Source organism: Myotis brandtii, unplaced genomic scaffold, assembly GCF_000412655.1.
Source record: "Myotis brandtii unplaced genomic scaffold, ASM41265v1 scaffold1172, whole genome shotgun sequence".
NCBI lineage: Eukaryota > Metazoa > Chordata > Mammalia > Chiroptera > Vespertilionidae > Myotis > Myotis brandtii.
This window is the reverse complement of record NW_005354058.1, coordinates 173,638-191,017: the sequence shown is the minus strand read 5'-3', so window position 1 is coordinate 191,017 and position 17,380 is coordinate 173,638. Positions and strand designations below refer to the sequence as shown.

The window sequence follows — 17,380 nt, the reverse complement described above, 5'->3', positions numbered from 1 at the left end:
AATCGTACCATGACCTGGTTCATAGGTTGATGCTCAACCATTGAGCTACACTGGCCAGGCGAGAGGAAAAAGTTTTTTTTAAAAAGAATGAACCTGTGGAACAATATCAAGTGGTCCAGCATGTAATTTGAGTCTCAGAAGGAGAAGAGTCAGATAAAATGATAACTGATGAATACTGCAAACACAGAGATACAAGCAATTCTTCAAACAGGATCAACACAAAACCATACCAAGGCATACCACAATTTAGATCATTCATGTTGCCTCTCTGAGATGAACACAGCCTGCACCCCCCCACCAACTATAAAGGAAATAATATACATATTGAGGCAGAAAAGTATAAATAAGAAAGTTAAAATCACCCTGAAATCCTATCAGCGGTTCTCAACCTGTGGGTCGCTGAAAATACATCCTGCATATCAGATATTTACATTACGATTCATAACAGTAGCAAAATTACAGTTATGAAGTAGCAACAAAAATAATTTTATGGCCGGGGGTCACCACAACATGAGGAACTGTATTAAAGGGTCGCGGCATTAGGAAGGTTGAGAACCACTGCGCCTAACCTTGGTTGCGGGCACATCCCCAGTAGGGGGTGTGCGGGAGGCAGCTGATCGATGTTTCTCTCTCATTGATGTTTCTAACTAACTATCTCTCTCCCTTCCTCTCTGTAAAAAAATCAATAAAATATATTTTTAAAAAAAATAATAATAATTTTATGGTTGGGGGTCACCACAACATGAAGAACTGTACTTAAGGGTCGCGGCATTAGGAAGGTTGAGAACCATTGAGAGAGAGCATGTTGATGATCATCCCTTCCAGATATATGTCTGTCTATAGTTGCAGTTATACACAAGCATTTGTTTATAAGTGGATTATAATATTCTTGTTGCTGCTTTATTTATTTCTTACAGTAAAATATACATAACATAAAATTGGCAATTTTAACTATTAAGTGTACAGTTCAGTAACATTAAGTCTATTCACATTGCTGTGTAACCATTAGCACTAATACATCCTGCATATCAGATATTTACATTACGATTCATAACAATAGCAAAATTACAGTTATGAAGTAGCAACAAAAATAATTTTATGGTTGGGGGTCACCACAACATGAGGAACTGTATTAAAGGGTCGCGGCATTAGGAAGATCAGAACTAATCTTTCATCCCATACTGAACTCTGTACCATTAAGCAGTAACTCTCCATTTCCCCCTCTCCCACATTCCCTGGTAATCACTGTTCTACCTTCTGTCTCTATAATTTGACTGTTATGTTACCTCATAAAAGTGGAATCAAACAATATTTTTCTTTGAATTTGTGTTATTTTATTTACCATAATGCTTTTAAGATTCATCCATGTAATAACATATATCAGAATTTCCTTTTAAAAACTGAATAATATTCTATTATATGTATGTACTTCATTTTGTTTATTGATCTATCAATGGACATCTGGGTTATTTCTACCTTTTGGCTGTTGTGAATATGCTGTTATGAACATGAGTGTACAATTATCTGTTTGAGTCCCTGCTTTAAATTCTTTTGTGTATATACCCCAGAAATGGGTCAAATAGTAATTCTGTATTTAAATTTTGAAAAACTGTAGTGTTTTCCACAGGACTGTACCATTTTACATTTTTAACATCCAGGACTAAGATTCAAAGCAACCACATAAAAAGAATATAGAAGAAAGTCACTGTGCATGCCCAGGGAAAGATGCAGACTTTGAAAAGACCTGAGAAGTCTAAGTGTACACCTCAAGCTGATTCTCAACACAGATATCCTATGACAATAAAAGTTTTAAAAATAGCAAATTCTGGGGAAGTGGTAGAATTTGATGATTCAAATGTCCCATTTTCAACAACAACAGCAAAAAATCACAAGGCATACAAAGAAACCTAAAGTATTGTCCATTCAACAGTAAGTAAATCAGCAGAAATTGTTCCTGAGAAAGACTAGATGACAGATTTACTAAACAAAGACTTTAACACAGCCATCTTAAAGAGGTATAAAGTAAGATGTGGACAAAATTAAGAAAAGTATGTATGAACAAAATGGGAATATCACTAAATGATAGAAAACATGAAAAGAAACCAAAAAGAAATGCAGCAGCTTAAAGGAATAATAATTGAAATGAAAAATTTGCTAGACTTAATTTTTTTTTAAATATGTTTTTATTGATTTCAGAGAGGAAGGAAGAGGGAGAGAAGGAAACATCAATGATGAGAGAGAATCATTGATCAGCTGCCTCCTGCATGCCCCACACTGGGGATTGAACGCACAACCTGGGCATGTGCCCTGACTGGGAATTGAACCATGACCTCTGGTTCATAGGTTGACACTCAACAACTGAGCCACACTGGCCGGGCAACTTTTACTTTTACTCTTAAATTACTTTAATGTTGTATCTGGAAGTAACAAATACCCATCACATTAATTAGCTTACTTTTGTTTATATTCTCCTAACTGTTTTCCTATTTAACAGACATATTTAGGTCACAATAAGAACAGATTTGAGAACCAATAATTAAGGGGTTTACCCTTAATTTTTTGTTGTTTTGCTTTAAATTTAGATATTCAAAGAGAAGAAGAAAAAGTGAAACGATCTGTGAAAGATGCTGCCAAGAAGGGTCAGAAAGACGTCTGTGTGGTCCTGGCCAAGGAAATGATCAGGTCAAGGAAGGCTGTAAGCAAGCTCTATGCATCCAGAGCTCACATGAACTCTGTACTCATGGGGATGAAGAACCAGCTGGGTAAGAAGGCCATTGCCTTACCACCACCTAGTCAAAACAAGAAGCGAGAAAAAGAGAAACATTTATTTGTTTCCTCCTGTATACCCCACAACTGGGATTGAACCCACAACCCAGGCATGTACCCCGACCAGGAATTGAACCTGCAACCTTTTGGTGCATGGGATGACGCTCCAACCAACTGAGCCACCTGGCCAGGGCTTTAATTTTTATTTTTTTATCATTGTCTTAGTTTGGGTGTTATATAAAATGCAAAATATTACTATCATTAGTTTTATTGTTACTTTTCTTTTTGCCAGTGTTGTTGAAGTAATGGCAGTCTGCACATAAAACTGCTTTGTTTAAAAGTTAGAATGTGCCTGGCTGACGTGGCTCAGTGGTTGAGCATCGACCTATGAACCAGGAGGTCACGGTTCGATTCCTGGTCAGGGCACATGCTTGGGTTTCGGGCTCAGCTCCTGGTAGCGGAAGTGCAGGAGGCAGCCAATCAGTGATTTTCTCTCATCATTGATGTGTCTATCTTTCCCTTTCTCTCTGAAATCAATAAAGATATATTTTTTAAAAAGTCAGAATGTATTTCCTCATGTGAACAGTGTTCTAGAGTGACCTGAGAGTTGAGTCATAGTTAAACTTTGCATCCAGTTGGTTTCTGTCCTTACTTAATTTCTGTTAAATGAAGACATCCTAATGCAGAACTATAGTTGCTCAGAATGTCAGCAAGTGACTGTCAGAAATTTATACTTAGTATGGGCTCAGAAATTATGGAGAAATTTTTCACTAAAGAGTATTGTCAACTCTCTGTCAGATACTACATTGTTGAGCACATCACACTCAAAAGTTAGAAGATTGAATTTTCATTTTAAAGGCTGGTTCCAAATTAGTACCTAATCCATTATTTGATTGTATTTAGCTATGAAGGTATTTCTTTACGTTCAGTTTTAATTTAACACTTGGATGTAGCTTTTAAATACTAGTATGTGTAATGACTACACCATCAGTTTCTTTCTCCAGATACTGACGAAAATAATCATGGGTTGGGAAAGAGTAAAAATATGACAAACTCTTTGTACCACATCTTTTTAACTTTTTTTTTTATTATTAAATATATTTTAGATTTTTTACGGAAACTCATTAACCGAGATACTTGCAAAGCCATGAAAAGAAAAGTTGCTCCTGTTTACCAGGTGTTCCTGTCTATTGTGTTTGAGCCATTGGATAATTGTAGGTCTATTTGTTATAGCAGCTAGTGTTACCCTGATGAATTTAAGCACTCATTTTTAGCTAGGCACCATTCTTTTTTTCTTTTTCTTTTTTTAAATATATTTTATTGATTTTTTACAGAGAGGAAGGGAGAGGGATAGAGAGTTAGAAACATCGATGAGAGAGAAACATCGATCAGCTGCCTCCTGCACACTCCCTACTGGGTATGTGCCCGCAACCAACGTACATGCCCTTGACCGGAATCGAACCAGAGACCCTTGAGTCCGCAGGCCAACGCTCTATCCACTGAGCCAAACCAGCCAGGGCCACATCTTTTTAACTTTTAAAAACTGTTATTTCAGCCCTAGAGTAATGTATTTAGGCACGTTCAATACTGGCTATATCACTTATCTCTATGCCTTTGAACAAACCAAGTGTTCAGTACCATGAAGAAATAGTTTAATCTTATGTCATTTTAAAAAATATATATTTTTATTGATTTCAGAGAGGAAGGGAGAGGGAGAGAGAGATAGAAACATCAATCAGTGATGAGAGAGAATCATCGATTGGCTGCCTCCTACAACCCCTTATTGGGGATTGAGCCCATAAACTAGGCATGTACCCTGGCCAGGAATTGAACTGTGACCTCCTGGTTTATAGGTCAGTGCTCACCACTGAGCCACACAGGTTGGGCTTATCTGTCATTTTGAAAGCTCAAGTAAAATATTCTTGCCTTTTACAGCCAGCTTTGAACGTTTCATGTTTATTCCCTATTTTTATATTCCCTATTTTTATGCAACATGCTGAAAAGATGCATGTTCAGTTGACCATGAGAAACTTATTTTACAGAGAGGAAGGGAGAGGGATAGAGAGTTAGAAACATTGATGAGAGAGAGAGACATCGATCAGCTGCCTCCTGCACATTCCCTACTAGGGATGTGCCCGAAACCAAGGTACATGCCCTTGACCGGAATCGAACCTGGGACCCTTGAGTCCGCAGGCGGACGCTCTATCCACTGAGCCAAACCCGTTAGGGTGAGAAACTTATTTTAAAATTTTTCATTATTTTTGTTACTGAATCAATATCAGAAAACATTTTGCTTATTGTGCCTTCTCTCCCCTACCCCACCTAGGAATTCAGCACTGTATGCATAGTCTCTTTTTTTCCCCAATTGCAAAGTAAAAGTATACAGGATAATATAGTAGATACTATGTACCTATTGCCTAGAACCAATAAAATTTGATATTTTGTTATATTTGCCTCAGTTTTTATATTATAAAACATTATTACTAAACGTGAAGCTCCTTTAATATACCTTTCCAATTCTATTCCCTTCTCTCTCAACCTCCCTAGAGGAAACCAGTATCATGAATCTTAAAACTTGTATAAATGGTATTATACTATATACACCATTCGGTATCTTTGTACCATGTATTGTTGTACTTTTGAAATATACTCAATGATAAATACGTACTTTAACTAGTGGATGGTATTCCATTATATGGGTGTATCATATTTTATTTTTGTTTCCCCCATTGATGAGCATTTAGGCTATTTCCAGTTTTTGCTGTTACTAACAGTGCTGCTGTGAATGTCTTTTCACTCTTGCACACGTCAGGTGGTTTCTTTAGGACAGTTATATACGCAGAGTGGAATAGCTGGATTTAAGTTATTCTAGAATTGCAAAATTACTCTCTACAGAGGTTTTACTAATATATATTTCCACCAGCAGCAGATGAGAGTTCTTTTTTCCATATCTTTTTATAGTCCGACCTTTTTTTTTAAAAAAATATTTTATTGATTTCTCACAGAGAGGAAGGGAGAGGGACAGAGAGTCAGAAACATCGATGAGCGAGAAACATCAGTCAGCTGCCTCCTGCACGCCCCCCACTGGGGATGTGCCCGCAGCCAAGGCACACGCCCTTGACCGGAATCGAACCCGGGACCCTTCAGTCCGCAGGCCGACGCTCTATCCACTGAGCCAAACCGGTCAGGGCATAGTCCAACTTTTTAAGCTTTAAGACAGTGGTTCTCAACCTTCCTAATGCCGTGACCCTTTAATACAGTTCCTCATGTTGTGGTGACCCCCAACCATAAAATTATTTTCGTTGCTGCTTCATAACTGTAATTTTGCTACTGTTATGAATCATAATGTAAATATCTGATATGCAGGATATATTTTCATTGTTACAAATTGAACATAATTAAAGCATAGTGATGAATCACAAAAACAATATGTAATTATATATGTGTTTTCCGATGGTCTTAGGCAACCCCTGTCCTGTGAAAGGGTCGTTTGACCCCCAAAGGGGTCGAGACCCACAAGTTGAGAACCGCTGCTTTAAGAAGTATTATCTTGTTTAACATCTGTGGGAACTAGTGAACTTGATCACTCTCTTCTGTCACCTTTTCTCCCTGTGTACTGATTCCGAAAAATCTTTTCAAGCAATTATAACTCACAGATCACCATTAATTTACGTGAAAAAAAAATCTTTCCTCCCATAGCATGTACTTTCAGTGGTAAACATGACAAAAGCTTTCTCAGGTACTGCACAAGTCAAGAGCTTGTTATCCTTTAAATATACATTCCTAACAATATGTAATGTTTTTTAAAACATATATTACCCTGTGGTTCTATCACAACTTAAAAGTAAAATATCTGCTCTTTAATCTATAAATGTTAAAGTGCTATAAGGCTCTGTTTGGCCCTCTGCTCCCTTCCATCTTCTAACCTCATGATCTCATCTAGCCTCATGCCTTTAAATGTTGTTGATATTTGAAGTTTTGTCTTCAGCCTGACTTCATCACTAAATGTATAGTCGGCATCTCCACTCATGTCTTAATGAGTATATCAAAATTAATATGCCCATACAAAATCTTGGCTGGTCTTACTTCATCTGTATCCCCACCTACTCCCTATGTTCTCCTCTAGGAATCCAAGACATCATATAATTTCAGTTGTAAATGTTTGCACTTAGATTTTTAAAAGACAAGGGTTCTACCCCTTCTGTTCCTTGTTCTTTCAGTTGTGGGATTTGTGATCATTTCTTTTCCACGCACTGCATTTTTCTGTTTGTTGTGGGCCAGGGGGAGGCGGTTAATGAAAGCAAAAAATTTTAGTCAGTTGTTAAATTTCCTAGATTGGTCCTTTAATTTGTTAGGTTTCCTATTTTCTGTTTTGAGAATAATAATAGTACCTTGCTCATAGGGTAGTGTGAGGCTTAATTTAGTGCCTGGCACATGGTAATTGCTACATGTTGTAGGTTTAAATGTTATTATCATTGTTATCAATTTAGTCTTTGTTTTCTACTTTCTGAGAAATTTCCTCAACTTTATATTCCATTTATTCTATTGAATTTTTTGTTTGGGCTAGCTTAATTTTTATTTACAGGAAAGAATTCTGTAATAGTCCCCTTAAAAAAATTCTATTTTTATTTCATGAATGCAGTATTGTCCCTCACTTTTGACAGTTTTCTTTAATAAATTATTTTTTGTTCCTTGCATTGGTTCTCAGAGCTGCTTCTTCCCTCTCTCTCTCTCCCTTTTTAAGAAAGAAAGAGAACCCAGCTGGCATAGCCCAGTGGTTGAGCGTTGACCTATGAACCAGGAGGTCACAGTTCGATTTTCGATCAGGGCACATGCCCAGGTTGTGGGCTCGATCCCCAGTGGGGGCGTGCAGGAAGCAGCCGGTTAATTCTTCTCTAGCATCATTGATGTTTTTATCTCTCTCTCCCTTCCTCTCTGAAATCAATAAAAATGTATATTTTTTTTTTAAGAAGAGAGAGGGAGGCAGAGAGGGGAAATGGAGGAGGTTGGATTAAGTGTAAGCTTCATGAGAACCTTCTCCAGTCTCTTCAGCAAATGGACTAAGCTACAAAGAGCATAATGTTTTAATAAATTTAATAAATACATTCTTTTAGCCCCTATTATGTGCCATATATATTGCTGGGCACTGGAGATAAAATAGTGAACATTACAGGCACAGTGTTGCCCTCTAGGTATGGGGTGAAAAGCAAATAATTGAATAAGTTTAATAAAGTAATAAAATACATGCATATTTATAATTGTGTTAAGCACTAGGAGACTGTAAAAGGGAAATGCAGTTAAAGGTGGCTCCTTAAGGCACGGATGTAACCTGAAGGAGGAGGAGCAATTAAGTGTATGTGTTGGTGGGATGTTCCAACTAGAGTGTCAGTATGTGTAATGGTCATGGGGCAAAAACAATAGTGTACTCCGCTCTGAAGGAAGGTCTGGGAGGTTGGATACCCCAACTCTCAAGTTGATGGCCAGTAAGGATGAGCAGGGAAGTAAAGAAGACAGGGGGGTTTTTTTTGGTGTTTTTTATTTTTTGTTAATCTTCACTCAAGGATATTTTCCCATGGATTTTTAGAGAGAGTGGAAGGGAGGGGAAGAGACAGAGAGAGAAACATCAGTGTGAGAGAGACACGTCGATTGGTTGCCTTCCTCATGCACCCTGACCAGGGCTGGGGATCGAGTCTGCAACCCAGGTACGTGCCTTTGGCCGGAGAAAAACCTGGAACCCTTCAGTCTGTGGGCCCACGATCTATCCACTGAGCCAAACCGGCTAGGGTAAGAAGGCAGTTTTTATAGCTACTAAAAATAAGAGCTCTTAGAGACACATTCAAATTGAGATGCGCTGTGGCTACGGAGCAGATAAAGTGCAGTGGGAGTTCAGGGGAAAAGTATTTGGGGGAGAATCAGGGAGGCAGCTGAGTAGAGGAACTAGGGTGCAGGTGAAGTATTTCAAGCTGTGTTCAGCCAACAGCACTTGATTCAGTTTGATGAGAGTGCATTAAGGGGAGCAGTGGGAGGTAACGCTGCAAAGGTAATTTGAAGTCAAGCTGAGAGTTAAGCTGAGGAATTGTCATTTCATTTCCTAGGCGGCGGAGAGCCTTGGCACATTAAGCACAGACTGCAGAGGCAGCAAGTGGGGCAGTGGGACCTGGGAGGTAGTGGGCAGAGCCTGAGTAGTCAGTCCACTGGGCTGGCGTGGAAGAGGGGGCGAGAGGAGGAACCGTTCTGCATGCAGGGTAGACGGGACTTGGTGAAGGTGTAAACAAGCCGGAGATGTGCCAAACTCTTGAACGTGGAAAGACTGCAGGGCCATTAAGACACTGGAAACCTAGGAAGAGGGAGAGGCCTGGGAGGAAAGGAGATTCGGTTGGGCTGTTCAGATCGCTGGATGAGGATCACCTGGCTTCCCCAGCACCAGTGCGCTGCCTGGTGAGAGGAACCCCAGGGAGAGAATTGAGAGGGTTTATAATAGGGTGTTGCTTGTTGATAAATTAAATACAGCAGAGAAGGTACGTGAGGATAGGACTTGGGACAGGCAGGAGGGAGGAGTCTACATTTAGGGAGTGAGAAAGGAGGAAACCAAAAATGGTGTAATGAGAGTTCCTGAGCCGTCTTACTTCAGATGTGCCCTCCCCTCTCCCCCCAGGCCTGTTGCTGCTTTGAAAACCCACCATTTGATGCAGTCATTCCTTTTCCTAAAATGCAGTTGTTAAAATGCAGATGTCCCTGGCAGGGTGATATGCTAAGCCTTGTCAGCTATGAATACGTTGTCATGATCAGATGCTTTCCAGGTGAAGCTTTCTGACAGCAGCTTCCCACAGAATAAGACAGATGATGAGTGTGTTTTGATTGAGAGGAGAAAGTGAAGAGAGAGGTTCAAAGGTGGGGCAGGAAATAGAATTACCATATCATCTGGCAATTCCACTGCTGGGTGTCCACTCAAAAGGATTGAAAGCAGGGATTCAGACAGGTAATTGTGCACCCATGTTCCTAGTAGCGTATTCACAATGGGCAAAAGGTAAAGGCAGCCTGAGTGTCCACTGAAGGATGAAGAGATAAAATGTGGTTTATACATAAAATGGAATATTCTTCATCTTTAACACACATTACAAATGGCTACACCTTGAAGGCATTATGTGAAGTGAAATACACCTGTCACAAAAGGACAAATATGGCGGCATAGATAAACACCTGAAATTGCTCCCTTGCACAACCACTTCAAAAATACAGCTAAAAGACAAACGGACATCATCCAGAACCACAGGAAGGCTGGCTGAGTGGAAATTCTACAACTAGAAGGAAAGAGAAAAGCACACTGAGACTCAGAGGAAGTGTGGAAGTAAAGTGCAGAGGTACAGAGGCGCGAGCCGAAAGGGCTGGCAACTGAGGACGCGGCTGTCTTTTTCATTCGGGAGGGAGGCACAAGCTCCTGACTGCTCTGAACTCCAGTTCCGGGCCAGTCTCTGGGGACCCAGACTCATACAGAGAGAAACTGGACTGTCTGGCGGGCAGAAATCGAGGGCGGCCTTTTTTTTTTTTACCACAGGACACTGAGACCAGGGACCTCTTAGGGCAGGACTGAGGATCAGCTATAGCTGTTTGCTCCGCCCTGTTGATTCCCTGAGACCCAGCCCCACCCAAGCTGTGTGCAGAGGCTTTTGCATATGAATGGCCTGGCCCTTTGCAATCTAAAATTACCTAACAAACTGCAGCTGGATCAGAGAGACCCAGAACATCCAAAAGAAGGCCCAAGGCCCCACAGCAGCTTGCATTGCTTCACAGCTGGACCTCATCTGGGCACCTCCAAATCCCAAACAAATAAGAGGAATCTGCAGATCTCTCCATAGCTCCTGCTGGGTAGCCTCAGGCAGAGGCTAAATTAGCACCTCCTTAGAGATCCAAGTGCCAGTGTACCCAGTGGGCAGAGGGGGACCATCCAGATTACAACTCCTCAGATCCATAAGGGACACACTCAGGGGGCAGACTCAGTGAGCACCAAAGCCCCACTGAAGCAAGTCTTGCCCCAGAAGGGAGTCTCCAGCACAGAAGTTCTCCCACCGCAGACACAGCTAATTCTCACAGCCAATTGGCCTGGAGGGCAATTCCTCCCAGTGATACCTACAACAATCAGAGCTTAATTACAACAAGACTGTGCACAAAGCCCACAGAGGGGTGCACCAAGAGTGTCCACTTCAGGTAATTGGGGAGGCTGAGCCACTGGGCCCTATAGGACACCTAGCCCCCTGCGAGGGAGGGGCAGGGTCCGGATGTGTGCAAGGGCCCAGCTTCTCTTCTTTTTTAAATATATTTTATTGATTTCAGAGAGGAAGGGAGAGGGAGAGAAACATCAATGACGAAAGAGAATCTGATCAGCTGCCTCCTGCACGCCCTCTATACTGGGGATCCAGCCCTCAACCTGGGCCCTCAACCTGTGCCCTGACCAGGAATCGAACCCTCACCTCCTCGTTCATAGGTCAATGCTCAACCACTGAGCCACACCGGCCGGTACTGACTTCTCTTCTTGAATTTACCTCACAGTTGTAGGCTTGTGCGTCACTGACATCACTGTCCTTTTAGAGGAGGGGTCCTCAAACTTTTTAAACAGGGGGCCAGTTCACTGTCCCTCAGACCGTTGGAGGGCCGGACTATAGTTTAAAAAAAAACTATGAACAAATTCCTATGCACACTGCACATATCTTATTTTGAAGTAAAAAAACAAAACGGGAACAAATACAATATTTTTATTTGCATGTGGCCTCCCAGCTGTAGTTTGAGGACCCCTGGACTAGAGGATCGCAAGAATCAAGTCAAAGATTTGAAATACGAAGAAGCAAAAAACACCCAACCGGAAAAACAAAAAGAAAAAAGAATCCAAAAATATTAAAAGTTATGTAGGCTTGCTGTAACTTTAATTCCAATTGCAGTAGCTTTTCTGGCTTAGTCAGTGATTCCCAGCGGGCGGCAGGTTTGCCCTTCAGGGGACATTTGGCAGATTTGAGACATTTTTGGTTGTCACAACTGGGGAAAGAGGAATGTTGCTATTGGCATTTTGTGGGTAGAAGCCAGGGATGCTGCTAAACATCCTAGAATGTATAAAGCCCCTGTCCTGACACCCCCATCTGGGCTGGGCAGCGCAGTGGGCCTGGGGGGCGGGGGGCGGCAGCCTCATGTCCCAGTGGCGCAAGTCCCCGCCCCCGTCCCCACCCACCAGCTCCAATGTGCGCGCAGCCTGTTGAACGGCTGTGACTGGGACATCATTAGCAATCTAGGTATCAGTAGGTGAATGGATAAAAAAGAATTGGTATGTGATATATAGATATGCATATGATCTCAGAATACAGACAGTTTTTCCCTAGCAAGGAACTGTAACCATCCTACGTTGACACGCACATAAACTCACTGTCTCTTATCCTGATTTCTCTCATTTTCCTGACATCCAGCAGCAGGTTCCTCACAGAGCAGCTGTAGTCCACATGCTGGTTTGTAAAGAGCACTACGTGGGTAGCCTAAAGCCTTGTTTTCCAGTGTGACCCTGGCCAGGTCCAGAGCTGTTCCTCACATGTGTGACTCACCTGGATGCCGTGGTCATTCCTGGCCGGCTTCCTTCCTTAAGGTCAGCCGCAGGCCTTCGGGTCCCTCTCCGCACTGGCCAGTTGATGTGCATGCTCAGTGTTAGCAAAGTAGCACACAGTTTAGGAAAGTCAGTTCCTTGTGCAGTCGTGTATTCTGCAGATACATTAATGGCTTTGGAAATTCACATACTACTGTTTCCTTTTCTTAGAATGGCTTGTCATTTTACTCTCTTTTTTTCATCCTGTGGTCCCTTCTATTGAGTAGTCCTTCTCTTCCAGCGGTTTTGCGAGTGGCTGGTTCCTTGCAGAAGAGCACAGAAGTGATGAAGGCCATGCAGACTCTCGTGAAGATCCCAGAAATCCAGGCCACCATGCGGGAGCTGTCCAAAGAGATGATGAAGGTGACCTGGGGCTAACCCTGCATCCTGCGAAGTGTCAGGCTCAGCAGGTGGCAGAGGCTTGGGCTGGGTTGGGCAGGAATGGGCGGACCACTGTGGCCAGACACGGAGGACAGAGGAACAGCAGTTAATATCGGTTGAAACCACCTGAGCTGAGCATGGCAGAGGCTGGGTCAGGTTGCCAGAGTGCCCCTTAGAGGAAGTGAAAGTGTACCCAGACCTCAGGGGAGGTTGGGATCCAGGGAACGAGTGTTTTGGATTCGGGAAGCTGGGGTTTACAAGCTCCGACAGGAGTACAGAGACAAGAAGAGCCCAGGTTCCTCCGTCTGCTCCAGGGGAATGTTAGAGAAGCTGGCATGGGGGGTCGTTCTCCCTCCCTCGCCAGCAAACTTTTGGTAATTTTTTTTCTGTGAAGGGCCAGATATTAAATGTAATTTCTATTTTGTGGGCCATGTATCTTTGTTACAACTACTCAACACTGCTTTGTAGTGTAAAAGCAGCCATACATAATATGTAAACAACTGAGAGTTACTGTGTTCCAGTAAAACTTTATTTACAAAAGCAGAGAGTGCACTGATTGGAATCTGAGGGCTGTGGTTGGCTGGTGCCCGTTAGACTAGAGAAGGAGAGGCTGAAAGCCAAAGAGAAAGCAGTGAACACCTGCCATCCCAGGACTGGGGCCTTGCAAGGACCTTGCTGCTGGACAGGGCTCAGGAGGGTGTTGTTACTGAGCCCTCTGCCAGCCATTGGTGCATCCCACATTCTGTCCTCTCAAGCCCACCCAGCGACCCTGTGAGGTAGGTGTTTTATCCCCGTTTACACAGGAGGAACCTGAATCTTGAAGTTGCCAAGTATCTTACAAGTAATGTTGGTAGTAAGTGGCAGATCTGGGCTTGTCTGACCTTACCACCTGAGCTGCCTCAGAGGAAGTGGTGTAGGAAGTGCCTTGTACAGGTGCTTGCCAAGACAGGTTGGAACACTCAGGCATCTGTCTGCAAGTTGTTCCCCAAGCGCCGCCGTTGTAGTGTGGGGTGCTTCGTGAAGCTCTGCCGATAGCAGTGAGAGGCCCACCTCCAAGCTTAGTGCTAAATTTGGAGAAGAGGTTCCTTTTCGCCCTTTGCCTTTCGGCAGAGAGGGCAGCATCCAGGGTTTCCTGTGGCCAACAGTCTTGTGTGTTAGCCCTCAAAAGGGTGGACTGGCCTGGGAGACACTGAAGTTCACTGGGCACTCGCCCTTAAAGGTATCTTTTGAGAACAGATTTAACTGTTGGAAGTGACCTGGTTTATTCTGTGTTTAGGCAGGGATCATAGAAGAGATGTTGGAGGACACTTTTGAAAGCATGGAAGACCAGGAAGAAATGGAAGAAGAAGCAGAAATGGAAATTGACAAAATTCTGTTTGAAATTACAGCAGGTATGACCCTGACATTCATCCCTTCTCACCTTTTATGGCCATTCTTCCTGCATTCACTAAATTAGCTAATAGCTTTTTCTTTAGGCTATAACTTCCTTACTTCTACATTTTTAATTTTAGATTGTGCAAGTTATTTCTTGAAAAATAAGTACATTATCTATAAACATCTTTTTTAAGACACAGAAATTGGTGTCACAAACTGCATTTGGGAGTTTGAATTGGTATAGAATTTCTGGAAAGTAATCTGGCAATAGCTATCAAAAGCCCTTGACCTAGAAGATTGACTTCTGGTAGTTTACTCTAGTAATTAAAGATGGCTGAATGATTTAACTCAAGGATATCTGTAGTAGTCTTGTTTATAATATTAAAAAGTTCTAAAGTTAAATGCCTAATAACAGAATATTGGTTAAGTCAAGTATGTTATATATGTGTTTGGTTTTTTTAAATATATTATTGATTTTTTACAGAGAGGAAGGGAGAGGGATAGAGATTAGAAACATCGATGAGAGAGAAACATCGATCAGCTGCCTCCTGTACACTCCCCACTGGGGATGTGCCCGCAACCAAGGCACATGCCCTTGACCGGAATTGAACCTGGGACCCTTGAGTCCGCAGGCTGACGCTCTATCCACTGAGCCAAACCGGCTAGGGCAAGTATGTTATATATGTTTTAATGGAATACATTATAGTTGTGATAGGTAATGTAGAAATAAATATATTAGTGACATGTAAATATGTTCTCCATGTATTATGTGAAAAAAGCCTATGGAAATACACATTTCTATGTAAAAGTCACATCTATAGAAAAATAGTAGTTATCTCTGAGTGATGGTTAATGAGGTTTATTTGGATTTTTTCCCTGTTCTTTTTTAAAGTTATTTTTCACTTACAGTTGACATACAATATTATATTAGTTTCAGGTATACAACATAGTGATTAGACAATTATATCCTTTTGAAGTGATTACCCTGATAAGTCTAGTACCCATCTGACACAATACGTACATATATACATTTTTTAAAATTTCACTTATTGATATTGTTAGAGAGGAAAGGAGAAAGAGAAACATTGATTTGTTGTTCCATCTATTTAGGCATTCATTGATTAATTCTTGTATGTGTCCTGATTAGGGATCAAACCCATAATCTTGGTGTATTGGGATGATTCACTAACTAACTAAGCTACCCGGCCAGGGCACATATATATTATTAACTATATTCCCTATGCTGTACTTTATATTCCTGTGACTATTTTTATAACTGGTAGTTTGTACTTTATAATGACTTTCACCTATCTGCCCAACCCTTCTCCCATCTATATCTATGAGTTTGTTTCTGTTTTGTTTGTTCATGTACTTTGTTTTTTACATTCCACACATAAATGGAATCATGTAGTATTTGTCTTTCTCTGTATGACTTATTTCACTTAGTATAATACCCTCCAGGTCCATCCATGTTGTTGTGAATAGTAAGATTTCATTCTTTTTTATGGCGATTGTATATATGTACCACATCTTCTTTATCCAGTCATGTGTTGATGGACACTTAGGTGGCTTCCATATCTCGCCTATTGTATGTGAAATGACCTCTTTGTCTTTTATGATAGCCTTGGTTTTAAAGTCTTACTTTGTCTGATATAAGTCTTGCTACCCCCAGCTTTTTTTAAATTTACATGAAATACCTTTTTCCATCTCTTTATTTGCAGTCTGTGTCTTTCCATCTAAAGTGGGTCTCTGTTGGCAGCATATATTGCCTTGTCTTCCAGATCACTGATTTGATCCTCTGCTTCATCTAATCTGCTGTAGATTCTCACTAGTATATTCTTTCTCTGCTTCATCTAATCTGCTGTAGATTCCCTCTAGTATATTCGTTTCAGTTATTGTATTTTTCAGTTCTGACTTTTTATTTATTTATTTTTTTAATTTTTTTATTGACTTTTTAAATATATTTTCAATCTATATCCTTTTTTCTGTTTTCTATCTCTTTGTTGAAGTGCCTGCCTGGCTATGGCTGCTTAGTTGGAGCTACTCGATAGGCCACAACTGGCTCCACTTATGTCAGGCTTGGGGCCACCTGATAGGAGTTACAGTGTATGTGGAGACTCTTACCACTTGTGCTGGTCTTAGGATACAATGCATGCTGAGCCAGCCATCACATGTGTGGGGTTTGTGGACCTTTGAAAAAGTCTGCAGTGCAAGTCTGCGGCGCCCACTACTCATGTGAGGTGTGCAGATTTAGGGGAAAGTCTGTAAATAGAGCTGAGGTGGGCTGCTTGTGTGAAAGAGCTGCTGGAAGGGGCTCAGGCCAGGCAAGGGACTTGGGTGGAGCAGGGTTTTGGTATCACCAAGGCAGGGTGAGCGGTGTTATTCAATTTAAACGAGAGAACAAATTTGATACCTTCCAGTACTTCGACCCCTGGGGAGAGTTGCCTTCTCCCCTATCCCTCCAGCTCTTTCCCTGAAATGAGTCAGTTTAGTTCCTTCCCACATGCCCCTCCTCCCCATATGCCCCTGACGCTTTCCCAGCCACTGCCCCTGTGCTGGAACTTAGAGCCAGTGAGTTTGTGAACGAGTGAGTCTGTGTGGGCCCCACACAATCAGCACCTCAGTCTCTAGTGGCCCTTTGTGTTTCTCAGAAGCAACCCCTGCTGATCTTCACAGCCAGATATTATGGGCACTTCCCTTCCCAGCACTGGAAAGTCTGCTTTGTGGCTGAGATCCCTCACTCTCCAGGGGGACCTCTGCAGCAGAGATATCCCTCCCATTTCTTTTCTTTTTTAAAAATATGTTTTGAGAGAGAGAGAGGGATAGAAACATCGATGAGAGAGAAACATCAACATCAGTCAGCAGCTGCCTCTTGCAAGCTCCACACTGGGGATTAAGCCTGCAACCTGGGCATGTGCCCTGACTGAGAATCAAACCGGTCACCTCTTGGTGCATGGGTCGACGCTCAACCTCTGAGCCACACTGGCTAGCGGTTCCCTCCGTTTCTTAATTGCCACACCGTGCTTGTGAGATCCGCCCATTTCACATCAGTTCAGCTGGGTGTGAATTCTGTTCAGCTAGTCTTCAGGGGGTTCTCAGTGATGGTTCTATAATTCACTTGTAGTTTTGATGTGATTGTGGGAGGAGGCGAGTACAGCATCTTCTCTGCCATCTTGATCAGAAGTTGAGTTTTTAATCTTTATTTTTACTTCTGGATTTTCTGAGTTTTATGTTTGATAA

At 41.8% G+C, this 17,380-nt stretch overlaps 1 protein-coding gene across 2 annotated transcripts in view; it reads left to right on the top strand.

Moving 5' to 3' along the window:
* Window positions 1–17,380, top strand: part of CHMP3 (charged multivesicular body protein 3) — a 39,425-nt gene that overhangs the window by 20,577 nt on the left and 1,468 nt on the right. For both annotated transcript variants that reach the window (XM_014530178.1, XM_014530188.1), the window contains 3 exons: window positions 2,583–2,762; window positions 12,627–12,748; window positions 14,043–14,157. In XM_014530178.1, the coding sequence (XP_014385664.1) occupies window positions 2,583–2,762; window positions 12,627–12,748; window positions 14,043–14,157 (417 nt within the window). The remainder of the gene's footprint in view (window positions 1–2,582; window positions 2,763–12,626; window positions 12,749–14,042; window positions 14,158–17,380) is intronic.